This window comes from Rhinatrema bivittatum, chromosome 9 (genome assembly GCF_901001135.1).
Source record: "Rhinatrema bivittatum chromosome 9, aRhiBiv1.1, whole genome shotgun sequence".
Lineage (NCBI taxonomy): Eukaryota > Metazoa > Chordata > Amphibia > Gymnophiona > Rhinatrematidae > Rhinatrema > Rhinatrema bivittatum.
The window spans coordinates 23005873-23032804 of record NC_042623.1 but is presented as its reverse complement, the minus strand read 5'-3'; the positions used below and the strand labels follow the sequence as shown (position 1 = coordinate 23032804).

General features: G+C 44.5%; 1 protein-coding gene across 2 annotated transcripts in view; it reads right to left on the bottom strand.

Annotated features, from left to right (window-relative positions):
- The window catches only part of LRGUK (leucine rich repeats and guanylate kinase domain containing), a 161021-nt gene that overhangs the window by 60424 nt on the left and 73665 nt on the right, over positions 1-26932 (bottom strand). The window contains exons 9-12 of one of the 2 annotated variants that reach the window (XM_029616833.1): positions 25810-25896; positions 23521-23627; positions 14251-14370; positions 6368-6464 (exon numbers count right to left, since the gene is read on the bottom strand). In XM_029616833.1, the coding sequence (XP_029472693.1) occupies positions 6368-6464; positions 14251-14370; positions 23521-23627; positions 25810-25896 (411 nt within the window). The remainder of the gene's footprint in view (positions 1-6367; positions 6465-14250; positions 14371-23520; positions 23628-25809; positions 25897-26932) is intronic. The other variant, XM_029616834.1, reaches the window with a different exon arrangement.

The following is a 26932-nucleotide window of genomic DNA, read 5'->3' as shown; positions in this document are numbered from 1 at the left end:
TGCCCCCAACCGGAGGGTCCATCATCCTGGGTACAGGCAACTGGCTTATGCTCCCTGCAGCCCAGTCAAAACCCCATCCCCGGATTTGAATGAGGAGCCAGCTGGGGCTTAGAAGCTCTCTGCTGCCTGGAACGGCTGCGGGAACTTTGATAGTGCTGACAGGATCGAGGAGGCAGAGCATAGTACATCCTTTGGTGAAAGAAAGACTTCCTGAGCCCCGGCCTCAATGGCCTTCTGGATGAGGAGGATGGGTCTGGAGTATCAGCGGAGAGTTGTTGGAGGGTTTCATGGTGGTCCTGAAGTTGGGCTACAGCATCCCTCACTCTGTCTCCAAAGAAATTCTCTCCAGTACACAGCAGGTCAGTGAGTCTTTCCTGTACTTCCGGTCAGAGATCTGAGGCCCACAGCCATACCATTCTGCGGGCATAGATTCCCACTGCAGAGACTCTTGATGCCATCTCATAAACATCGTAGGTCAGACAAGACCTCATTTTTTCCACACTCCAGACCCTTGTGCACTACGACATGAGGGTGTCTTGCTGCTTTTGAGGCAGCTGCTCAGCCACCTCCTGCACCTGCTTGCAAATGTCCTGTGAGTACTGGCTCATGTAGAGCTGGTAGGCAGAATTGTGGTAAAAAAGCATGGGACCTTGGAACACCTTCCTCCCAAGAGCATCCATTGCTCTGTGGTCCTTCCCTGGGGTGTCGAGGAATGGATCTGAGAGCGCTTGGCCCTCATAACTGCGGATTCGACCACAACCAACTGGTGAGGCAGCTGACACTTATTGAATCCAGCAGCCTTTTGGATGAGGTAGACTCTATCCACCTTCTTGTTAATGAGAGTTGCTGAGAGGGGATGTTCCCAGATCCTCAGCAGCTACTTAAGGATCTTGTGTCCCGGGACCGCCATGATTTCCTTATGAAGCTCCACGAACTGGAGGATCTCAAGTATTTTGTACCTGGCATCCTCTGCTGTCAAAAGCTGAAAAGGGATGGCCTCCACTATCATCCTCACAAACCCTGCAAAGCTTAAATCCTCGAGCGGGTAGACTTCCTTCACTCATCAGGAGGAAAAGGGTCTTGCCGGGAGACCATCAGAGTCCTCAGAGGAGGGCTCCATTGGATCCTATTCCCAGGGGTCCTAGGTACCCTCATCCTAACTGTATGGTACAGGGAATGGGCACTAGGTGCTCGACCTACATCCAGAGGTGCAGGCACCGGTAAAACCGGACAGGGGGCTGCAGGCCTAACTGTGTTGGTGGAATTTCCTTCTCAGAAGAATCGGCAATGACCACCGTATCAGTAGTGGGAGGCTTCAGTGCCCTGGGAACCAATCCCAGCTGGGTTTGTAACGCACTGATGGGCACATTGAGCTTCTCCAGAAGTGGTACAAGGATGGGTGTCACCAGCTCCTGTGCCATCGGTAACACAGGACTGAAGCGCTACAGCACCTACTCCACCGCCAGCTGGACTTGGTGCTCCAGCTCCTCCTCGAATGTTGCCGATGCCAACACCAAATGGGAGGAAGGAGTGGTGGCCAGATCTTCCTCGGACCCGCGAGGGGTATCGGTGACTGGCACCAGGACCAGTGGAGACAGTTGCGGACCCTGGGCATCAATACAGGATGGGCGCTCCTTGCCATGGGGCTGCTTCGGGGGCATCACAACAAAAGCCGATGCATTCCCGTGCCTGGCACCATACACTGATGGGGACCGGTGGCGATACTTCTTTGGTTTCCCTCGATATTCAGCACAGTCTTTACCCAGTGCTGAGGTCGAAGACAATGAACTCAGCATCCTCGGCCTGGAGGAGATTGACAACAGTTGATCTCTGGCACCCCTGTCCACCTCGACAGAATTGACAGTCCCACCGATGTCAATGGCTTGCTGTCCATCGGTGCGACTCCGAGGTCCTTCGATGCCGATGGCTCAGACTTCTTTGACCTAAAGAGCTGATCCATCTTGTTGAGTCGAAGCCGACGTCCCTTTGGGGTCATCTGGGAGCACAAGGGGCAACTCCGAATATCATGTTCTGCCCCCAGGCAGAGGATGGATGCACACCTCATAAGGATTAGTAATAGACATGGTCCTCAGGCACTGGAGGCATTGGTGAAAACCGGAAGTGGCCATGTCAGGGTGAAACAAAAGGGCTGAAGTCAAAAACGATGGCGGCAGGCATTGAGGACCGGTGGGCACTGTGGCACCACCACCATGGGGGAATCAACCGCGAAAGGAAACTTACCCGAAATGCCAAAACCCCTGACTGGGTTCACTACAGGAAGGCACCAAGAGGGACCTGGCGATGGACTGAAGAGTAAAAACTGCGCAAAAACGCGAAGAAAAAGGTTTTCCACAAGGCTAAAAGCCAAAGTTTTGATCTCAATCACACCGCAAGGCTCACAGCTCCATGGAAAAAAAGAGACTGAAGAAGGACCCCCCATGGACGAATGGAATAGGGCATGCTGGGCATTCTCAGTTCTAGAAACTTTCACATAAGTTTTCCGCATCGGGGCTCCATCTGATGTTGTCACCCACGTGTGAGGACCAACATCCTGCTTGTCCTCGGAGAATCACAGGTATGCTATAGCGCTTCTTTACTCTTTGCTCCCAGCACTAACCACGAATCCGGTAGGAAGTCAGGCAGAACACACTTTGGATTAGTAATGCAGTAAGTCTCAGCACTTAGCTGTACTTATTCTACTTTCATTTTCTAAAAAGCAAATTTCAGCATTGGCCGAATGGCACCTGTGGAAATCCCACACGCCCACTTATCCAGAGAAGAACAAGGACAAAACAAAGACAGAACAACTTTCCTAGCATTGCCCATTAAAGTTCCTCAGCCTGGATCACCAAACAGCTGATTATGACTATCACTAGAGACCTGGGTCGGATTCAAACTGCTGTGCTGAAGGGTGTTGATAAGCTCTTTATTCCAGTGCCAATAATCTAGAGAGTCATCTAGTCCCCCAACTGGCTGGAGTAATGAACCAGTTAACACTGTACAGCTGGCTGCTGCAGATCCTGGAATTCCCCAGCAGCGAACTCACTTCCTAAAGCATTTCAGCCTGAAAGAAAGAAATGTTCAAGTATTTAAACTCAATCACCATAATGCAATCAGTGTAACAGAACCGGGCAATCACCAGTAAGCAGCTCCTATTCCCCCTAAACATCTGTGACATTTCGGTTTGTTCTTCATGGAGTCATGACTTAAATCATCGCCATTAGAAACAAACGGCTTACCAAAACCAATCATGTCAGCTCCTTGTGGGCCAAGTTTCAGTTCACTGATGGACTGCTCTGCTTTGTTGATCTCTGATGATATCACAAGCCACAAAGTACAGTACAATTCTGCAAAACACCATTCACAGCTCTCAGGATTAACCCTTTGTCTCAATGATAAAAAAAAAATTCAAGGCCTGTTATAGTGCAAGGATATATTTTTGCAATGAATATGTCCCAAAAGATGAACTTTAGTTTACATTATCACTGCTGAATGTGTTTAGTTACTGGTACAAAGGCCCATTAAACATGACAGAACAGCATGACTGCACGCCTCCAGCCCTCCCCATCCCCACCCGGATCAAAGTGCCATATCTCTCTCAGCACCTCAGACTGCACTGATCCACATATACTCCCTAGCCCTGCCTTCCAACCCAGGCCAAACAGTACTCCTCGGGAGAAGGAGTGATGCCTATTCACTCCTGTCCCACCAGTAGCAATGGAAAAGATGACATCGACTTGCTGTCTGCACGTGTGCACACCAATGTTTGTGCAACAAACACCAAAGCCTGAACTGCCAGATAATAGCCACTCTTTTTCCTGCTCAATTTATAATAAATCTCAGCATTACCCAAACTGATAATCTTCTGCTCCATGTAGAGGGAAGAGAAAGAGGGTGGTGGGGTGGGAGGGAGCAAAGGGAATGAAGTGAGAGAGCTCAATTCTATATTTTGAAAGTGAATCCTGCATAAGAGATGTCAAAATTAAGATCTGTTAACTAAGCCCCATGCCATGGCATGACAAGCAACCTTGTACTTCATAGCAGAGTTACTTGGGCTAAGCTAATCATGCCCACTCATTTCAACCGATCAGTATCGGTTGCATCAGAAGACTTCACGGTAAAAGTATTTCAAGGAGGAATAGATAATTCTGTTCAGGATGGAAAACGTTCGTCTGAAACTTGGTGGCCACATGACCAGCTACTGAAGGAAACAAGTGAATAAATGGTTTTCAAAAGCCATCATTTAGAAGTACATGGGTAGCCAAATGGCATAGTTGATTAATTGTTGTGTTTGTTCGTTTCAATATTTCTGTTCCACCCATCCAAACTCCTTGTTCTAGGCAGACTTCACATCTGCCTCAGTGAATTACCAGGGGGACACATAACCTTTCACCTCTATGACTGAATAGTTCACGGGACCGACAGAACATTTCTCCTCTGGACTGGATGGCTCACGGGATTGACGGACAAAGACAGAGTCTTTCATCTCTGTGGTGCTGAAGCACAGGAACATATGATACTAAGTGTGTAACAAATAAACACGAGATACACTCATCGCAGCTTCTGAAAGGGACAATTTTTGTACACATACAGCCCCAAAGTCCGCAGGTACTCTGCTCACTGTCTTTGCACCAATTTACAAAGGAAAAATGCACACAGAGATTTGCACTTTGAAAATTGCCTAACCACAAAGTGCTCACTGAGATCTGCACCTTCTTTTTCTTATTAAGCTCCATGGCTACCTCATGCCACCATCTTGGTTCCTCCCCATACCTCCTGTTTCTGACTGAAACTGCACGCATAGTTTTGAACATTCAGAACTATGTGCAGTGTCCCTCCTTAGACTTAACCCGGCCCTGGGAATGCATCCATCACCACATTTCAGGGAAAAGCGTGTGCCTTATGGAACTATGCACATACACTTACCTACATAAAAGGTGCCAATTCTCAGACAGGGACAAAATACTTTTCCCTTTGACCACTGTCCTCCCTCTGCGTTATACCATCCAGCTCATGCTCGCCTCCATGCAGAGACTGAACGGTTGGGTTCCGTTTCCAATGAACGGGTTTCCTTCATATTAGCCTGCTTAAGGGAGCAATTTTCTACAACGTGTGAGCAAGTGCACATTTTGTGGGGATTCTGCAGCAATTTGCCAAGAGAAAGCACAAGCATACTTGCCTTTTGAAACCTGCTCAAGGAAATAATTCAGACAAAGCTTTTCGCCTGATTTTTCTGTGGGAACATTTTTGGGCCAAAACAATGCACACATAGGCTAATCTTAAAATGAACGTGCATGCACCCATACACATGCGTAATGGTGTGCGAGCGGAGATACGCTGCAATTTGAAACGGTGTGCGTACTTGCGTGCACGTGTTTTAAAAGACACCTCCCATGCATAAATATGTCCCTAATCTTAAGAGGCTGCTCAAGAAAACGTAGTTCGCGTATCTTTCCGAAGACTTTGCCAGCTTTTATGCACATATGTACGTAGATTTTAAAACATGCTCACTCGAGGGACAAACCAGTTTTTCCAATTAGCCCACCAGTTTGCCCAGTTAATATTGAGGTCTTCAAGACCCCTCTGGTTCTTCTTCCTGCACACTGCCCAGTTGAGCCAGACCCCTCACCCTATCCTATAAACCCTAAAACTTGAGATGTACAGACTTGCTCATCTGAAGCAGCAGTAAAGTTAGGCAGATACCAAGCCGATGCTCGCCGCATTCTCTGGTTTTAAAATATTGAGTTACACGCGTAACTGTTAGCCTCAACCCCAGAACACCAATGCCTGCCCATGCCCTATCCTGCACTTTTATTTTTGACACATTCATGGGTACTTCACATCTTTTTAAAATCCGCGTTAGTTGCGCATGGCCCATATACAAGCATGTGGGCAATTTTGCATGAGCAATGCTTTTAAAATTGACCTCTCAGTTTGAAAATGTCAAACTACGCATGTTGTTATTTCTCTCGACCTAATCCCACCTTGGGAGAACATCCATAATAATGCAGGTAAAAGTATGCACACTATGCAACAATGCATCTACCCTTACCCACATGCAGAGTGGGCAATTTTTAACCAGGTAACTAGCCCTTTTACATGACTAAATAGCTTTTGAAAATTGCCAGTGTCTTAAAATGGGGAAACCCTCTGGAATGAGTTAGCGTTCAGCAGTTATTTATTCTTTGACAGTGCTTTCTGCTTCATTTATGTCAAAGGTGCTTAGCAACAATAAGATTTCCTAGTCTCAGCACACAATATGATTAGGCATCGCTTAGAATTGTCTTCCTTCTCAAGTCATTATATTCAGTGGCCTTATACTATGACACAAGAGTTACATCATTGAAGAAAATCGTGAAATTATTACCATGTGAACCATTTCATGAAATATCTCTTCTGTGATGAAGTGATAGTCAAACCGTTTCTCTTCGCCAAAGTATGGATCTCTTGTAGTGTGACAGGCACTGAAAAACACAGGACAGTGTTATCAAAGAGCCTATGTTTTTATTGATTTGAAAAATCTATTCGAAAACTTTAGCCCTACCAAAATCATAGTATTACATGCACCTAATCTTTCTGAGCATTCATTCTGTTGCATACTGATTTGGCCAAATTAAGACAGCATCAGCTACTAAAGAACTAACTAGGAGAGCAGAAGTAAAAGGATGCTCTTCCTTCAACTCGTCAACAGTAGTGAGCATTCTGGAATCAAAGTGTTGGGGGCAGACCAGTTAAGCTATATGACCTGCCACGTTTCTCTGTTTCTAAATCAGCCCGCTCTGGTATCAAGACAATGGGTTTATTTATATTCCACCTTTCATGATACTTCAAATTGGATTACATTCAGGCACTGCTGGTATTTACCTGTCCCAAAAGGGCTTACAATGTAAATTTGTACCTGAGGTAATGAAGGGTGAAGTGACTTGCCCAAGGTCACAAGGAGTGGCGGTGGAATTTGAAAGTTGGCTTCCTTGGTTTGCAGCCTTCTGCTCTAACCTCTAGGCTACTCCTCCACTTTCCCTTTGATTTAGCTATTCATGCTGCAGTCTCTGAATACCTGCAGACGCCTTTGGACAGATTAACTGTTTCAGTGACAGTAATGATCTAGTGACGCTAGAAACTCTCCCCTTCGCACCGAGGCAATAACGGTCCTCAGAGTCTCCATGCGGAAGTGTGGAACCCGAAGGCATCGGTTGACCCTTTTTTAATCGAGAATGGGCCGAAAGGTGCCCTCTTTCTTGGGTACCACGAAGTAAATGGAATAGCGGCCCCTCCACTGTTCTACAGGAGGAACTGGCATAATGGCGCTGAGCTTGAGAAGGCGCTGTAATGTATCTTGAACCGCGCCTTACGTTTCTCCTCGTAAGTGCATGGGAAGACCAGAAAAAGGTCTCGAAGGCGACGTGCAAAATCTAAAGCATAGCCTTGTTTTATCATGGTGAGGACCCATTGGTTCGACGTCAATTTGGCCCATTCCTAGTAAAATAGAGACACTCTGCCACCTACGACCGGAACCGAGGAATGGACTGGCCTCACTTCATTGTGGAGATTTATCGCCCGCTGCAGATTGGGGGTTACCGGTTCTACCGAAGCACCAACCTCGAAAGGACTGGGACCATGAGTGCTGTCTGTCCGAATTTTGCCTAAAAGAGGAACTCGAAGACCAAGGTCTTCGAAATCTTCGATTCCCATGGAAGCGAGACCGAGAGGGAAAGGAGCCCCCTCAACTTGGGCCTATCCTCTGGCAATTGATGAACTTTATTCTCATCCAGAGAGTGAATTATGTCTTCCAGGTCCTTTCCAAAAAGCAACTTGCCCTTGAAAGGAAGACAGACCAGCTGAGCTTTGGAAGAGACATCTGCAGCCCAGTTTCTTAACCAGAGAAGCCGCGTGCAGAGACAGCCAAACCCATGGACCTGGCAGATGTTTGCAACAGGTCATAAAGGGCATCCGCACTATTAGCGACCGCAGCCTCCAGGTGCCCTGCTTGAAGAGCTTCTTCCTTCGACAGAGAGGCATTGGCCTGTAGTTGCTGCACCCATTGAAGACCCGCTCACAAAGAAAAACTGCTGCACATGGCAGCCCGCACTCCTAGTGCTGAAACTTCAAATATATTTTTAAGCTGAAGCTCCAGTTTTCAATCCTGGAGATCCTTGAGAGCTGTCACCCCCGTAACCAGGGTGGTGGTCTTTTTGGTGTCTGCTGACACCACCGCATTCACCTTGGGAACTTGAAGAAGGTCTAAGGCTTCCTCTGGCAGAGGATATAGCTTGTTCATTGCTTTACTGACCTTCAACCCCAAATCAGGGGTGTCCCATTCTCTGAACAGCAAGTCAGTCACTGAGAGATGAAAAGGGAAGGAAGTGGTCGGACCACAAAGTCCCAACATCACCGGATCAATGGTCCCCATCCGGGATTCCTCTGTGGAGCCTCAATACCTAACTCCTCCAAAATTGTGGGGATAAGCAGGCCCAGCTCATCCTTTCTAAAAAGGCGGACCACTTTTGGGTCATCACCCTCAACAATATGGGAACTGTGGATAGAAGCATGCTGCTGGTCTGCATCCCCGTCTACCCTCAGCAAAGGCTTGGATGGCAGAGTCTGATCATCCGGGTTGGAAACCTCTGAGGAAGAATCCGTCTTCGTATGGGGCGCCACCCACCGTAAGGGGAGTTTCAGCTTTGAGGACAAAGCACCCTCCTGAGAACTTGAAATTGGCACCTCCAAAGAAGATTTATCTCCACCATGCTTTTTCACTGACTTCCTGGACTTAAAGGCCTTATGGAGGAGCAATATAAACTCGGAGGAGAAGGAGGACGAAGAGGATTCTAAAGCCCCCTCGGGGCTCTCCTCTGTTGCACCCGAGCCATGCCCCGTTGCTCCGCCACCCCAGGGGCTGTTTGTTGCGGGGATAATGAAGGTGGGAGAATCCCCTCTCCCACCGCAGCTCTCGTCGCTGCCCTTATATATATAATTGCGATGGAGAAGGTACAGAGAAGGGCTACCAAAATGATAAGGGGAATGGAACACCTCCCCTATGAGGAAAGACTAAAGAGGTTAGGACTTTTCAGCTTGGAGAAGAGACGGCTGAGGGGGGATATGATAGAGGTGTTTAAAATCATGAGAGGTCTAGAACGGGTAGATGTGAATCAGTTATTTACTCTTTCAGATAGTAGAAAGACTAGGGGGCACTCCATGAAGTTAGCATGGGGCACATTTAAAACTAATCGGAGAAAGTTCTTTTTTACTCAACGCACAATTAAACTCTGGAATTTGTTGCCAGAGGATGTGGTTAGTGCAGTTAGTATAGCTGTGTTTAAAAAAGGATTGGATAAGTTCTTGGAGGAGAAGTCCATTACCTGCTATTAAGTTCACTTAGAGAATAGCCACTGCCATTAGCAATGGTAACATGGAATAGACTTTTTTTGGGTACTTGCCAGGTTCTTATGGCCTGGATTGGCCACTGTTGGAAACAGGATGCTGGGCTTGATGGACCCTTGGTCTGACCCAGTATGGCATTTTCTTATGTTCTTATGTTCTTATATAGTATTCAAAATGGTGTCCATTCCCGCGCTCAAAGGGAACGGATCAGGAGAAGGGGGCTGCGGTCTTCCTAGCCCCGTAGAACCTTTGCGGGCGCTCAAAATGTCGTCCCTGGCAGCTGTGGAAGTTCCCTCACACCCCCCCCCCCCCCCCGGGAGACAGGATGAACAGAGGCTGTTGCACGAAACTCGCGCATGTGCGCCGACCCACACACCCAACAAACTGCCCTTCGCAGCATCGCTGAGGAGAAAAAAACTCGGAGCCCAGCGAAAACGGTGGAGAAAGGCAGGCAGTGGTAAAGAACCCCTGTAGCAAAGGGAAGGAAGAGTTTGAGCAATAAAAAGTAAAGGCTCTTTTTTTTTTCTTTTTAGAAAACTTGCCAGGCAGTCCTCTGTGGGTCCTGGTCCTCCTGGGGTTAGTGAGCCGGGCTCCCCAGTATCACACCCAGTGCTGCTTAGAATTGGCAACAGGGCCCTCGACCCCTAGCCTCAGCTGCCTCAAGTACCGAGGGGATGGTCCCCTCAGGATCTGGCCACCCCATGGGAGGCTGAAAAGAATCCTCTTCACCTGGTTACTTTTTTTTTTTCCCCAAGAATTAAGACCTAAGCTTGAATTCAAATAAAATCTCCTTTCTTTTTTTTTAATTTTTACACTAAGTACAAACTGTAGGTTTTGCACCTCCACCATCTGCTGGAGACAGAGAAATTCTAACGCACTGTAGGTGGCACCTCAGAATATAGGGCAGAGTCAGTCAAAACCTCTCTGTCTCCATCTGCAAAACCCAGGAGTGTGGACTGATCCGTGTACGCACAGGGAAAGGGTATTTGCACCCAACCATCTATCTTTAACAAGCACCCTGTAGTATGCAGCTGGGGCCAATCGTAATCCCAGGGGTGCCCTGTGCAAACAATCTGAAGATAGTGAGGAACGGGGAGCCACCTCCTTTGCATCCCTGACTGAAGCCACAGGTGGTGGGGAGAGGAAAGCAGGAGGGAGACGGAAGGGTTGCAAAGCTCTCAGCAGTGAGCTAGGCAGTCCCTCAAAGGTTTGTGGATCACTGAGAAGGCATGGTCTCCCAAACCTCAGAATGCCTGCAGTGGTCGTTGGCCATAATTACACTGATTGACATTCTATATGACCTTATGGAATTATTAAAGACAGTAAAACAAACATTATGGATTATACAACAATGTTCCAGTATACAGTAAGTTCTCATTTTTTGCAAAGACATTTTCATGGTGTACAGAAATGTGATTTTTTTTGTAGGAATTTAAAAAAAATTGTGTGTTGATCTTTTTTTCTTTTCCAAAGAAAGGTGTGAGAATATGTATTTTAGCTCCAGGGCCTGTTGGTAAACGTTTACAGTGTCATCTCGTACTTTTGGCTTTTGGAAGGCAAATAGTGGTCAAAATAGCAGCTACTGTAAACGAAGACATTCAGGAGAAAAATCACAAAAAAGAATATAAACTGTGTCATGCCTACAAAAAAAAAGACACCTAGAGAGTGCAGAATGCATCATTATTGCTCTCCACTCCATCCACAGAAATGCCGCATGACACCTATTCAATCAAATATATCCAGGCCTGTGATTTGCCTCTGGGAACTCTTAGATCTAAATAGATTTACTGTTGTTAGAGGCCGGTCTTAGTCATTCTCATTAATTCCTAGAGGAGCAAATTGTAGCCTAATGTCCATGCCTGACATGAGTCCATGTTTCGATCTGGTCTCAGTGCTCTTCCTCAGTGGGATAATCAATATTTGTTATCTTTCATCTTGGCATCTTCATGATGGCATGGCTGTCAGACCGGAAATGATAACAAATATTGATCATCCCCCTTAGGAAGAACATTGAGACCAGTTTGAAACTCGGATCCATGTCGGGCATTGACAGGTGACTGCAAAAACGTTTCTAAATCAAGATATAACATTTTAGGAAAAAAGATATTACAAAGATAAATGTTGTTGGTTAAGTTTTGATTTTATTTGCATAACAAACATCTAAAAAAATTGATTTTGCATATTGGGCCAACGGACCTGTGATTATTCTTAAGGCAGGAGGTAACAAAAAGGTGAAAGCTGTTCTGATGGCACCAAGTATGACTGTCAATCACACACCATTATAGGACAAGAGTCCATTATTTTAAACACTGCTTAAAATTTCCCATGCAAAAGCTACTCTTAGAGCTAAATTTTTAAAGCTTTTTATAATGCAAGAATGGCTATTATAAAACGGCCGGACATCAGAGCATGTAACAGCTCACTTGTAACCTGGTTAGGCACATACTATAATGCTAACTGGAAAGATGAGCTGCAGGGGGGCAGAGCTTGAGCTTACATGCTTGCTTTTTTGATATTAAAAAGTATGTGCATAAGTCAACCCACACAAGTTACACTTCCAAAGAGGTGCGTGATAATCTGTGTGTGTACCAGGTCAACGACATGAGCATTTTCAAAGTGAACGAAAGTGTTTATTTATTTATTTATTTATTTAAAATCTTTTCTATACCGTCATTCAGTAAATTAACCATCACAATGGTTTACAAAAAGGCACATAAAGTAATAGAAATTGATTAAAATAGCTAACACATTAAAGACGTGCCAACAATGCGCGGTACAGGATTCTTTCACTATAAAACTGTTTGTTGAGTTTTGTTTTTATTAGGTTGAAAAGTTTCTATTGCAGTTCATATATAACGTTAACAATCTAAGGTGCATTTAATGGTGGGAAAGAAAAAGAAGACTAAAAACTACATACACAGTAAAAAATAAATAGCCAAGGAGCTGAAGAAAAGGCAAGGGTGACAAAACAAAATCAAGGAGTCAGCAGAAAGCGGGGAGGGGGGAGCAGTGAGGGACAGGAAGGGCGGCATTGCGGGGGAGGAGAGCAGCCATGCTGGGGGGAGAAGCGCACGACCCCACTCTTCAAGCAGTGATGTGCTCGCTTTGAAAAGTTGGCTAAAGTCAATGGGGTAGATTTTCAAACACGGCGCGTTCGTGTACTTTTGCTGGCGCTTCAGGCGCAAGCAAAAGTACGCGGGATTTTAGCGGATACGCGCGTAGTCGCGCGTATCCGCTAAAATCCTGGATCAGCGCGCGCAAGGCTATCGATTACGTATAGCCGGCGCGCGCCGAGCCGCGCAGCCTACCCCCGTTCCCTCCAAGGCCGCTCCGAAATCGGAGCGGCCTTGGAGGGAATCCTCTAACGCCCTCCCCTCACCTTCCCCTCCCTAACCCACCCGGCCCTGTCTAAACCCCCCCCTTACCTTTGTCGGGGGATTTACGCCTACCGGAGGGAGACGTAAATCCCCGCGCGCCAGCGGGCCGCTAGCGCGCCGGGACGCGACCTGGGGGCAGGTCCGGAGGGAACGGCCATGCCCCCGAACCGCCCCGGGCCGTAGCCACGCCCCCGGCCTGCCCCCGGAACGCTCCCGACACGCCCCGAAAACGCCGCGCGGTTCGGGCCCGCCCCCCCTCAGAAAACCCCGGGACTTATGCAAGTCCCGGGGCTCTGCGCGCGCCGGTAGGCCTATGTAAAATAGGCTCACCGGCGCGCAGGGCCCTGCTCGCCTAAATCCGCCCGGATTTGGGCAGATTTAGGCGAGCAGGGCTCTTAAAATCCGCCCCTATGTGTAGAAGTTCGCCTCCCTGCGCAGTAATAAAATTACCTCTTTGAAGGCCAGTGCCACTGTACCCACGGATCTGTATGGTCTCAGAAGCTCACATAATACATCAGCTCGGGATTATTCTTAAATTGATCTAATAACAGGGATCACAGCCTGCACAGAAGCCACTTTTCTGCATGACCACTATGGCTACTAAAACAATATCCCTATAACCAATACTGCACTATAATGAGAGACAATTCATACAACAGACTTAGGCTCATGGTCCCCAAATTCTTGGACTGCTGTCTCGTTACGTTAGCAAGCTGTGTGGAATGAAAAAGGCATGGAGCATGAGGACTTTGTAAAATCCTAACTTCAAAGACCTGACTTTTTTTTAATGCATTAGCCCTCCCTCCTCAGAATGGACCAGATAGCTTCAGAGTCTGAGTCCAGTTAAGGAACTGTTTCCATTTTATGTACACTGCACACCTACGCGCACACACAGACAATGAAATTCCACGTCAGTACCAACCTGTGCCTTGAGATCTTGCAGAAAAATCACTTTTTCAATGAGTGGTACAGAAGTAGGTTAGGAGAAGCTACATAAACTGGTTGCCATTTTCATAGAATGATTGAAAGTTTGGTTTCTTATTATTGGAATTTTCTAGTCCCACTTTTAAGGAACAAACTATTGAAATAGTTTTAATGTATGTGCAGAGAAAACATGTATGTGTATAGAAAAGTCTCAAGTTTGAAAGAAACTGTAACAGAAATATAAACCTGATGCTTCTCTTGCAGCATGGTGCTGGTGCAGTGCACACTGGTGCACGAGCCTTGCACACTCAGGTCTCATGTCCATGCAGGCCGGTAGACTGTGGAAATGTCATGGAAAGGAGCGACAGATGGCTGCTTACTCCGGGGTAATCCTGGGGAAATGAATGGTTCAGCCTTGGAGAAGGCTTGTCTTAGCCAATAGGGAATTGTGCTTCACCCAGAGAGGCCATCAAGAAGAAATTGGGAGAAAGGAAGAGGACAAGAAAAAGAAAGTAAAATGCTATACTGCAGCAGTACATTTCTAACAGCCCTTGCTCTGTGAACTTACCCGTATCTGAAGAAATCCTTGAACTGACGGCAGAGTCTGTGAGTCAGCTCCCGCTTCCCGCAAGACTGGGGACCAGTCAGTACCAGCATGGGATAAGGAGCATCGAGACTGGGTAAAGTACTGCAAGGCAAACAACAGGAGGACACCACAGTCTCATTATTTGATCAGTGTGTAATTTCTTCACAAGAATCTCAAAGCAGGTCTAACACACACCTTTCAGGACTTCCTGAAGGGAATAAAAACTTCTTACTTAAGAACATGCCATACTGGGTCAGACCAAGGATTCATCAAGTCCAGCATCCTGTTTCCAACAGTGGCCAATCCAAGTCACAAGTACCTGGCCAGTACCCAAACATTAGACAGATCACAAGCTACTATTGCTTATTAATTAATAGCAGTTTATGGATTTCTCCTCTAGGAACTTTCCAAACCTTTTTTAAATCCAGTTACACTACCTGTTGTAACCTCATCCTTTGGCAATGAATTCCAGAGCTTGCTTAAGAGAGCTGCAGATCACAAACACATTATAGGTTTGCTATATGATTAGTTAAAACTCATTACTGCACAATGAAACTGGTTTATAAGGCTTCATTTGTGTGCTCATCATTCCATTCAGCTACAATGGATTCTTTGATATCAGTCAGAGCTTCATTACAACATAATCCCCTTTATTAAAACTCAGACAGGTTAATTTTAAAATGAGCAAGCGTGTGCCCATACAAGGACGTATTAGTGAGCAAACGGACATACACATGAATTTTAAATCATGGGCACACTTGCACACATATGATTTAAAATTCACCTATTTTGTATATCTTTCGCAAGGACTTTGCTGTCTTTATCGTGCATATGTAAGCAGATTTTAAATATGCTTGTGCGAAGCACATCCCCAGTTTTTCCAGTCAGTTCATTGGTTTGCCCGGCCAATCTCGAGGTCATCCAGTGCCCCAGACGCCTCACCCTGTTCTGGAAGCTCTAAAACACGAGATCTGCAGACTTGCTCCTCATCAGGAGCAGCAGTACAGTTATGCGGCTAACAAGCCGCCGTGTGCTGCGGCCTCCGGTTTTAAAATGCGGAGTTATGCGCGTAAGTGTTGGCTCCGCACTGGAACGCGCGTGCCCTGCCCCTTTTCCGCCCCCCTCGTGTTCTGTTCACGCACGTGCATATATGCACATAAATCGCTGCTTTTAAAATCCATGTTGCTTATGCGTGGCCCACAAACTTGCGTCTATGGGCATTTTTGCGCAAGCATTGGTTTTTTGGGGTTTTTTTGTATTTAAAGCTTTTATTGACAAACTTGCAAACATAGTGATGCTTCATATAAGCATAATGAACAAAGCTATTGTCAACATTTTTGAAATATATATTCATTTCAAATCCCACCCTCCTCCCCCACCCCCCTACCAAACATGCTAAGACAATGCATAAGGTGGCAGCGTCGGGTGTCCACAAAATACATGGAAATCTTGAAAGCGACAAAGCAGTAGCTACGATAAGAATATTATGGAAATACTATAAGCATGTTTCACATTAAACACAATGGTAATCGTCACAGGCATATTAGTAAATAATAAGCAAGAAAAGCGCAGACATATGGGCGTGATATATAAGCAACATCAAATAGAAACTGTAAAGGAACTCAATAGTACATAGCTTTAATAATTATTATGGAGCTGGCACCAAGAAGTGAAAGATCCCAAATCGCCTGGTAGGTGGACATACGATTATATCGAAGAACTGTGATATGTTCTAGCTCCCGTATTGTATGGAGGCGACTGATAAGTGACTTCATGGTCGGGACATTGGGACTCTTCCAATTACAGGCCAGTGCTGTACGTGCTAGTAAGAATATTTGGTGACACAGCCTTTGAGAATATGAATTCATGTCCACGAAAGGTCGATTGTCGGGTCAACATGTACATCCGTCCCCAAAATCTGGGTGACCCAGGCTACTACCTGTGTCCAATAAGGGAATATCACTGGGTATTGCCACCATATGTGCAGGTAAGTGCCGATTAGTCAAACACTTCCGTCAACATTTATTGTCTAGAGTTGGGTACATGGTATGCAGGCAGGTGGGAACATAATGCCATCATTATAAAATCTTTACACAATGTTCTTGTAAGTTGGCGGACGTAGAGCATTTACGAGCTCGGAGGAACAAGTCCTCCCAATCCTCCGAGCTGAATGTGAGATTTAGCTCCCGTTCCCCGGCAAGCATGCATTCCAACTTAGTGGATTGTGGACCTTGAAACAGCTTATACAGTTTGGATATCGCCTTTTTTACATCACGAGTAGGAGTGCAGTATATTTCAAAAAGGGAGCTACCTATATGCAAACGGGATGAGGATAACACCGCCCTGAGGAAATGAGTTATTTGGGCATACTCCAGGAAGGGGAGAGAAACTGTATGAAATTGATCTACAAGAGATGTATAAGAAATTACTTTCCCCTGCTGTACCAGATTACCCATAGTGGTGAGGCCCAGGGTTTTCCATGTAGAGAAAGCATGTTTGGGTAGGCCCACCGGGAAATGGAGATTGTGGAAGAAAGAGGAAAGACAATGATAAGGTGTATTTCCCACCAGTATCGCTTTCGCAAGCAAAGTTTTTAAAATTGACCCCAATATGAGCAAGTTAATGTTACTAATGAAATAAGCAGTTGTGACCTCGAAGTCTTGGACTGCCCTCTCTGCACCTCTACTTATATTTTACAGCGCATTCTACCTTTGTAAGCTATGGACAAAACATGTTAGAAATGAACAATGCAAATGGGAAAAATGAGTCAGGAAAACACAGATAAAGGTTAATCAGATGGCAAGTTTCAAAGGCATTTCCACAGGTAAAACAGTGCTTTACGGCAGAAATGGGGGCTTGAAATCGGACTCCCCTCTACGTAGTAAAAGTAAACGTGTAGTACTACCACATGTGCACTTTCACCCACAGATAGGGTAAGCATTCCTGTGGCGGAGTCTGAGCATGGTTAGCACTAACACATGTATTTTTTTAGTTTAAAAAGTCCACGCATATATTTCTGAGGAAGCAGGTGCAGGTCTGGCTGCATACTTTTCAGACCTGAATTTCAAAGGGATCTTTTTCCCTTTGGCAACCGGGGTAAAATCTGCAGTTAAAAAGTACCCGCAGACTTTTCTCTTCTATGCAGTTTGCCAGTTGCCTGTGCAAGCTGAAGAAAAGCCTTGAAGGCTTTACTTGGCTTGAACGGGAGTTACCATCTGGGCTGCCACCATGCAGGGCTCCTCAGCCCTGTATAAAAGCCTAAGATGCCAATTCCAGAAGAAGAGGTAGGAGGGAATGTGTGACAGATTATCCTGCTGCCCACGGAGAACACCTGTTATAGGTAAGTAACTTCGTTTTCTAAGCAGGATAAATTAGCCACAGCAGCAGAGTTCCCTAGCTATGGGAGAAAACAATGCAGCAACTCGCTTTCATCTGAGGTCAGCCGATGCCATTTTGCATGGCAGAGCCAGCCAGCTCTCTTATTTCTCTCACTCTCTGGATACTGTCAGATGTTGTAGGTGGGAGTTGTCCTGGGGGGGAGGAGGTGCTGGGAAGGAAGACGACCAGGAAGGAGCCTGGATTGACATTGGGGATGAAGGCCTAGAGGAGCCACCACATTACCTAGGGGCGGGAAGTGATTGTGAGCCATGTCAGGTCTTGTTCAGCCAGTGTTATGTCCCAAAAAACACCAGGTTTGAAGCATGTAACGTGGTGTTTTCTGGGAGATAATGCCCGAGGTAAAATCAGATGTTAACACACATTAAAGGCTGATTTTACTGCGGTTTAGTACATTGGCCCCTAAATGAAATGCTTTTATAGTTTTGCTTAGTTTTAGATGGGAACCAATAAATGCTGCATAAAATAGATATTCCAAGCTAGTACATAGCTTGATCTCTGGAACACACAGAATAAGCTCGCTGTCTCTGTAAAGTTCAAGTACTCAGCACTGGTCCTATTTATAGCACAATACTGAAGTGCTGTCCTTTACAAGAGCCTAAGGACTGTTATTCAGTTCAGGATTCGGGACTAAGGATACAATCATGGTAATGCAGTAACGTAGCAGACAGCAGCACACAAAAATTAAATAGCGCCTGCAGTTTGTCCAGTTATCTTGTTCATCTTATGGCCGTTTCATATTTTTGCTTGTAAGCTGCTTTGATGCTGCTGGGAAAGGCAGATTATCAAGCCGGAAAAAAATTAAGAAATAAGGATATATCTCAGCTTCCAGCCATAGAAGTCAATTTTAAAAGCGCTGCTCGCGCAAAAATGCCCACGTACGTGTGTATGTAGGCCATGCACGGGCACCACAGATTTTAAAAAGCAGCGGAATAAGAACATAAGAACATGCCAAACTGGGTCAGACCAAGGGTCCATCAAGCCCAGCATCCTGTTTCCAACAGAGGCCAAAACCAGGCGGCAAGTACCCAAAAACTAAGTCTATTCCATGTTACCGTTGCTAGTAATAGCAGGGGCTATTTTCTAAGTCAACTTAATTAATAGCAGGTAATGGACTTCTCCTCCAAGAACTTAGCCAATCCTTTTTTAAACACAGCTACACTAACTGCACTAACCACATCCTCTGGCAACAAATTCCAGAGTTTAATTGTGCGTTGAGTAAAAAAGAACTTTCTCCGATTAGTTTTAAATGTGCCCCATGCTAACTTCATGGAGTGCCCCCTAGTCTTTCTATTATCCGAAAGAGTAAATAACCGATTCACATCTACCCGTTCTAGACCTCTCATGATTTTAAACACCTCTATCATATCCCCCCTCAGCCGTCTCTTCTCCAAGCTGAAAATTCCTAACCTCTTTAGTCTTTCCTCATAGGGGAGCTGTTCCATTCCCCTTATCATTTTGGTAGCCCTTCTCTGTACCTTCTCCATCACAATTATATCTTTTTTGAGATGCGGCGACCAGAATTGTACACAGTATTCAAGGTGTGGTCTCACCATGGAGCGATACAGAGGCATTATGACATTTTCCGTTTTATTCACCATTCCCTTTCTAATAATTCCCAACATTCTGTTTGCTTTTTTGACTGCCACAGGGCATTGAACCGAAGATTTCAATGTGTTATCCACTACGATGCCTAGATCTCTTTCTTGGGTTGTAGCACCTAATATGGAACCTAACATTGTGTAACTATAGCATGGGTTATTTTTCCCTATATGCATCACCTTGCACTTATCCACATTATCTGCCATTTTGATGCCCAATTTTCCAGTCTCACAAGGTCTTCCTACAATTTATCACAATCTGCTTGTGATTTAACTACTCTGAACAATTTTGTATCATCTGCAAATTTGATTATCTCACTCGTCGTATTTCTTTCCAGATCATTTATAAATATATTGAAAACTAAGGGTCCCAATACAGATCCCTGAGGCACTCCACTGTCCACTCCCTTCCACTGAGAAAATTGTCCATTTAATCCTACTCTCTGTTTCCTGTCTTTTAGCCAGTTTGCAATCCACGAAAGGACATCGCCACCTATCCCATGACTTTTTACTTTTCCTAGAAGCCTCTCATGAGGAATGTAGAATAGTGAATTGCATATATCCTGCACACGTGTCATTAGCACTATGAAACACTATGATAACTAAGCTTACCAGAGAACTAGCCACACGGATGACATCATTCTTGAGAAAACGAAACTAACTTGGTCTTATTCTCTGCTACTGATAACAAGAGGCTCCGGGTCACAGTGAGAGCACGCACACACATGCTAAAATGTATTGATTGGCTATAAGGTAAATGGGTTGGCTTTTGCAGACATTCTGTGATAGGCTGATGGAATCCCTTATAAGGCTGAGCATGCACGTCAGATCTTTGAGCAAGCTTAGAATCATTTTCCACTTGTTTTGTGTTGCTTCTCCATGAAGGAACTAACGCTTTCCTCCATTAATAAATCTTTTAAACTATTTGAAGCTGGTATTCATTTAGTTAATTAGTCAGAGGTTACCACTTTTAACAGGAACTTTGTCAAACGCCTTGTGAAAATCCAAGTACACTACATCTACCGGTTCACTTTTATCCACATGTTTATTAACTCCTTCAAAAAAGTGAAGCAGATTTGTGAGGCAAGACTTGCCCTGGGTAAAGCCATGCTGACTTTGTTCCATTAAACCATGTCTTTCTATATGTTCTGTGATTTTGATGTTTAGTACACTTTCCACTATTTTTCCTGGCACTGAAGTCAGGCTAAACAGTCTGTAGTTTCCCGGATTGCCCCTGGAGCCCTTTTTAAATATTGGGGTTACATTTGCTATCCTCCAGTCTTCAGGTACAATGGATGATTTTAATAATAGGTTACAAATTTTTCTAATAGGTCTGAAATTGCATTTTTTAGTTCCTTCAGAACTCTGGGGTGTATACCATCCGGTCCAGGTGACTTACTACTCTTCAGTTTGTCAATCAGGCCTATCACATCTTCTAGGTTCACCGTGATTTGATTCAGTCCCTCTGAATCATTACCCATGAAAACCTTCTCCAGTACGGGTACCTCCCCAACATCCTCTTCAGTAAACACCGAAGCAAAGAAATCATTTAATCTTTCCGCGATGGCCTTATCTTCTCTAAGTGCCCCTTTAACCCCTCGATCATCTAACGGTCCAACTGACTCCCTCACAGGCTTTCTGCTTCGGATATATTTAAAAAGGTTTTTACTGTGCATATATACCTGTGCACGCATCAAAAATAAGAGGACAAGGCAAGGGCAGAGCATGGGCGTTCTGGGGTGGGCCCAACAAGTGCACATGTAACTTCGTATATTACAACTAAAGACTGCGGTGTGTGTCGGTTTGTTGTCGGCGTAAATTTGCTGCTGCTCCAGATGAGGAGCAAGTCTGTAGATCTTGAGTTTTAAGGCTTACAGGAAAGGGGTCTGGGGCAATTGGGGGGGCGTGCAGGATGAAGAACCAGAGGGGGTCTTCAAGTCCTCGATATTAACTGGGCAAGCTGGGGGACTATTTGGGAAAATGGGGTTGTCCCTCATGCATACACATTTTAAAATCCACCTACATACGCGTGTAAAAGTTGGCAAAGTCCTAGGAAAGCTACACAAAACATGTTTTCTTGAGCAATCTTAAGATTAGGCACATACTTACGCGCAGTTGGTGTATTTTAAAACATATGTGCACAACTGCACGCACGATTTAAAATTGCAGTGTATATCTGCTTGCGCGCCGAATCTTGTGTGTATGGGCGCACGCGCACTCGTTTTAAAATTAGCCTGATAGAATGTAACCACTTGTAAGATTTCGCTCCTTATCAAAGATAAATTATGCAATCCTCCTCCTTTTTATTCCAGCCTCTTGGATAGATAAACCTTCAAGATCCCCTATTTATTTCATACCCAGTACTCTTCTTTCTTCATGTCCAACCGCAAAGCTTTTTCATCATCTAGAAAGCCACCAATACTAGCATAGTCATTGCCTGAACATCTGGCCTCATAGGCCTTTCTGGATTTATTTATTTATTTATTTATTTTTAATTTTTATATACCGACCTTCTTGCATAAAATGCAAATCAGGCCGGTTTACATTGCAAACTGAACAAGCAGGAAATATAATTCCTTAGTCGGATGCATAGAACATCTAGAATGTACCAATCTGGTGGACATGAGGCATATACAGCCTATTAGACAGATCCAGCCACATAAGAGCCTGAGTTTCCATTAGGACTGTTAGTAATTGTATTTGCAGCCTGCTAGAAACCCTGCTGCTAGTTGATTCTGTCTTCACAGCCTGCCAGACAGACCTGACTGCGTGATAGCCTACATTTCCGCTAGGACTGCTAACATCTCATATTATTCACTATGCCATTCATATGGGCAGCCCCACTACTTGTTGATTAATTGTTTAAATAGGGCACATTAAACACATGCTGCTACATCATGCTTCTGCTATCTTTTCATTTTTCTTTGCAAATAAGGATCCTTATACCACCTGCTCTGGAAGAATATTCCATGCATCCAGCATCTTTTCCTTAAAAAAAAAAAAATAATTCCTGAAGTTGCTCCTAAGTCTATCTTCTTGGAGCTTGATATTAAGACCCCTTGCTCTAGAACTTCCTTTCAATTGAAAAAGGTGTATTTCTGATACATTATTAATAACTTGCAGATATTTAAATGTTTCTACCATATGTCCAGTCTCTCCTCTCTAGTTTATAGATATTTAGATCCTCAAAACATATCTCATACAGTTCTTGGTACAGATTCCTCACAATTTTGGTAGTTCTCTGAACTGCTTCCTTTCTATCTATATCCTGCCAGAAGTATGACCTCTCAATCTGGACACAATACACTGAGATCTCATTAACAACGTGTACCATGCGCCAATCAATTCTTTTTTTCTCCCAATGCACCCTAGCGCTCTGCCAGCTCTAGCCATCCCTCTGTCACATGGTTTGGCTGTCTTGAAATCATCAGATATAATCACCTGAGGTTTCTTTCCTGCTCTATGGAGATCAGTATCTCACCCCCTTGGATTTCTGCATTTTTTCAGTACTGAATCTTAGCTGCGCAGTTGCTGGCCACTTCTTGAGCTTTCTTAAATTCTAGGTACTCCCAGTGTGTTACTCTGTTACAGCTCTTAGTGTCATCTGCAAAAAGAAACTTTTCCTCCTAACCCCTTCATAATATCGTTCACAAAGTTACAAGTTACATAATCCCTTTTTAGAGTGTTTGGCATGTTATTCTTAACCTATCCCATGCAGTTTGTTCAGCTTTTTCACATCTAAGAGCTAAACACAGAGGATGCAAATAGTCAGCACTTAGAATGCATTTAGAATAAGCTGAAAAGAATATGATTGCAGAAGTTCCTACAATGTCATGGTAAAGTTCATGCACACCTTTCATTCTGATACTTGAGGAAACAAGCACAGAGGATCCTAAACATTGTGTCTAAAGACTCGCGAGTGGATCCTGGAACACTGGCAGGTGAGTTAGGTGATACAATTGCTGCACTTGCAAAATGAGGGACAGAAGTTTATAAATTAATTTCAGTTCAGTCTGTCATTTTCAGCATTTTGAAATTATTTAACCTTATGGTGGTGCCTGGGATTTTCTTAAAATTGGGAAGATGAAAGCAAAAATTGGGGAAAAGTTCTAGCATAACAGCCCCTTTGTAAAAAAATTAAAAAATAATAAATTTGGTCTGCTGCATTTTAAAGATAATACATATTTGACTATGACACATTCTGCTGTACTTGAGCACCACCTATGGTTCAGGTTTGGAAGTGCAGCTTTGTTACCTGTCAAAGACCCTCTGAGGCTGAGTCATACTGTACATGATATTGGTCATGTGATCCCGGGCAGCTACCACTTCAGGAGGGAAGCCAAGCTTATTCTCTGCTGCCACCTGATTCCAACACATAAAGAGGAGAATGCATCAAATAAATAAATGCACTTATTTCACCCAGAATAATTTTTATTTGAATTGAATCAATAAATCCAATATATACATATTTGAAAGCAAAATAGGCTATACAAGCTTAGCAATTACACAGAGAAAAAGTTTAAAACAAAAAGAAGAAAAAGAAAAAAGCACTAAGTTGTACAAGATCTCAAATAATGGGGGGAAAGAAAAAGGTCATTAGGGCAAAGACCTAAAAAAAAAACCAAAACAAGCATGCACAAACAAATCATGGCAAAACCCAGAGCATAACAAGCCTAACGCACTAAGAGGGCTTAGGCACACCATTATGTCTGGCATCGATAAAGTCTCTCAAATGCAAAGGATTGAAAAATATATATTTAATAGCATTCAAGACCACCAAACATTTACAAAGAATATTAAACTTGAGAAACACTCAGTCATAGTCACTGCTCTCCTATGGCAGATGTACAGGAACAGTCAACCCTTCAATAGAGTTACTACTATTTATTTAGCGAAGAGGACATAGAATAAGAAAGCTTTTAGTGAACTGTAGGTGTTTTATAGAAGGGTGAGATATTTCTATAAGGAACAGAAACAGCCTGATGGTCAGAGCAGTGGGCTGTGAACCAGGAAGTCCAGAGTTCAAATCCCACCACTGCTCCTTGTGACTTTGGGCAAATCACTTTACCATTGCCTCAGGTACAAACTTACAGGCCGATTCAGTAAAAGTTGCTGGCGAGTGCACGCACAGGCCACTCTCTTGTGCGCGCGATTCAGTATTTAAATGAGGGCCCGCAGTAAAAAGAGACACTAGCGCGTACCTAGCGCCTCTTTTTTGACAGAAGCGGTGGCTGTCAGCGAGTTTGACAGCCGATGCTCAATTTTGCCGGCGTCGGTTCTTCAGCCCTCTGACAGCCATGGGTTCGGAAACCAGACGCCAGCAAAATTGAGCGTCCGGTTTTCAACCCGCGAGCAGATTTAAATTTTTTTTTTTTTAATTATTTTTACTTTGGGACCTCTGACCTAATATCGCCATGATATTAAGTCGGAGGGTGTACAGAAAAGCAGTTTTTACTGCTTTTCTGTACACTTTCCCAGTGCTGGCAGAAATTAACGCCTACCTTTAGGATGGTCGGAGATAATCGTACGTCTCAGGAATATACATGAGATGATCTGGAAAAATGGGGTAAAAAAATTGAATAGGCAGCGCGGTAAATGGTTGGGGTGGGAAGGAGGATTTTGGATTAGGCACCCATGGTCTTGGGAGGGGGAACTTGGGGTTATTTAGCGGCGATGGTATCCATTTATCAGAAGTGGGAATGGATCTCTTCAATAACGCCGTACAGGAAGGGCTCAAGCACATTATTTTACTTAGTGAATCGCGTGGGAATAACTAATAGGGCCATCAACATGCATTTGCATGTTGCGGGCGCTATTCGTTTCGGGGGGGTTGGACGCGTGTTTTTGATGCGCTATTTCCCCTTACTGAATAAGGGGTAAAGCTAGCACGTCAAAAACGCGCGTCCAAACACGGGTTAACAATGCGCTCCACTGGAGCGCACTGTACTGTATCGGCCTGTTAGATTGTAAGCCCCCTGGGGATAGGGAAATGTCTTTAGTACCTGAATGTAATCCACTTTGAAGTGCCACAAAGCACAATATGACCCTCTAGATGGCTGCTAGTGACTGAATGTTGCTGGTACATGAAATAAATCAGTCAGCTAGCCACGATACTAAAAGTTCACTGCTACAAATGGCACAAAAGTGATGAACTGAATGGGAGGGAAAGTAAACCACCCTCTCATACTACACGTGGGGCTGGGAACACTGGTAGAAGAGTATGGGGAAAGCCGGCTGTGTATGTCATGCTCTGTGAATAAATGAAGGACTTTGGTTTTCACTGCTACTCATTCAGCACGCTCTACCAAAAGGAAAACTTCTAAAAACATTTCTTAAGACTTTGCAATAAAACAAAAGAAAGAACATGTTAGCATGCTGGAGTACAAACAGGATCTGCAGAAATGTCCACTTTGATGTCACAGACCTACTGCTTCATTCCGTAACAGTATGTCAACATCTATGGAAACGTCCTTTAGCAAAGGCTTCTGTGAGGTAGTGAACAGGATTACTAATTACTGGACAGTAACCGAGATGAAGGAGCTACCTTTTCTTCCACTTCAATCTTCTTTCCATCCAGCACCAATAGCCTTGGAAGCATAAACACCACTGAGAGCCAGTAATCAGCTTTTTTCTGGTTGGGGTGAGAGAAAAACAAAAGATGAATTACAGCTGCAGCAAACCGAGAGGCCGACCTTCATAAGGAACTTAGCTTATTAAGTTGGACTTAACTAGCTAAATAGCAGTCACTGGATATTCAGCAGCTACAACTTGGCTGGTTAAGCCACTTAAGTGGTTAAGTTCTTAGCTGGCTAACTGAAGGGTGGGCAATGGGGCGGTGCTATATCTGGCTAAGTAGCGATATCTAGCCTTAGTTGGTTAAGCTACCTGGCTAAGTTAGAAACGTAGCTGGGTAATAGTTATCTGGCTAAGTAACAATTTAGCCTGGGATATTCAGCAGTATAGCCATGCTACTGAATCTCTCATAAGTCTATTTGGCTAACTTAGATAAACAGCTATGTTTTGAATATGTACCCCTGAATCTCTACAAAATAAATGATTCAAAGCACAAATCATTTTTCCATTCTGGGTTTCCTTACTGTTTTTGCTCTGGGCACAGTGGAACATACCTTAACAGGAATAAACTTCACTCTTAAGGCAGGGTAAGTTCTCAGTCTCTCAAATTGACTGCTAAATACTCTTAAGACTTGCATTGTGCCAAGAATGTTCAGTGAGCTGGAAGTTATGATCCTGTGTCAGGGCGTCAAACTTTAAAGAAATATGAGAGATTTGCAAGGAACAACCTTGAAAAGCAGGGTCCAGCTGGGCCACTAATTCCCAAAGAGAGTCTAATGTCACCACGGCCGGCTTGGGGAGTGGGGATAATATAGGCCTATGCTCAAGCGTCACAGTCGGTACCATAGCAGTTTGAGCTTTTGTTGTTGAATTCAAAGACGACTCACCTCCACGAGAGAAATCTGCTTGAAAAGTAGCTACAGAGGCCATCAAACCCACACTCCCCGCTCTTGATGTTGCAGATCCAATCACACCTTCCGCGGCTGCTCCCTCTATAGCAGATCCAGAGCAAACTAATCCTGGGTCTGCAAGAGCCAAATCCGGAGGGGGGGAAGGAAGAAAGCGCCAATGGTGTGCTTAGGACAGGGGGGCGG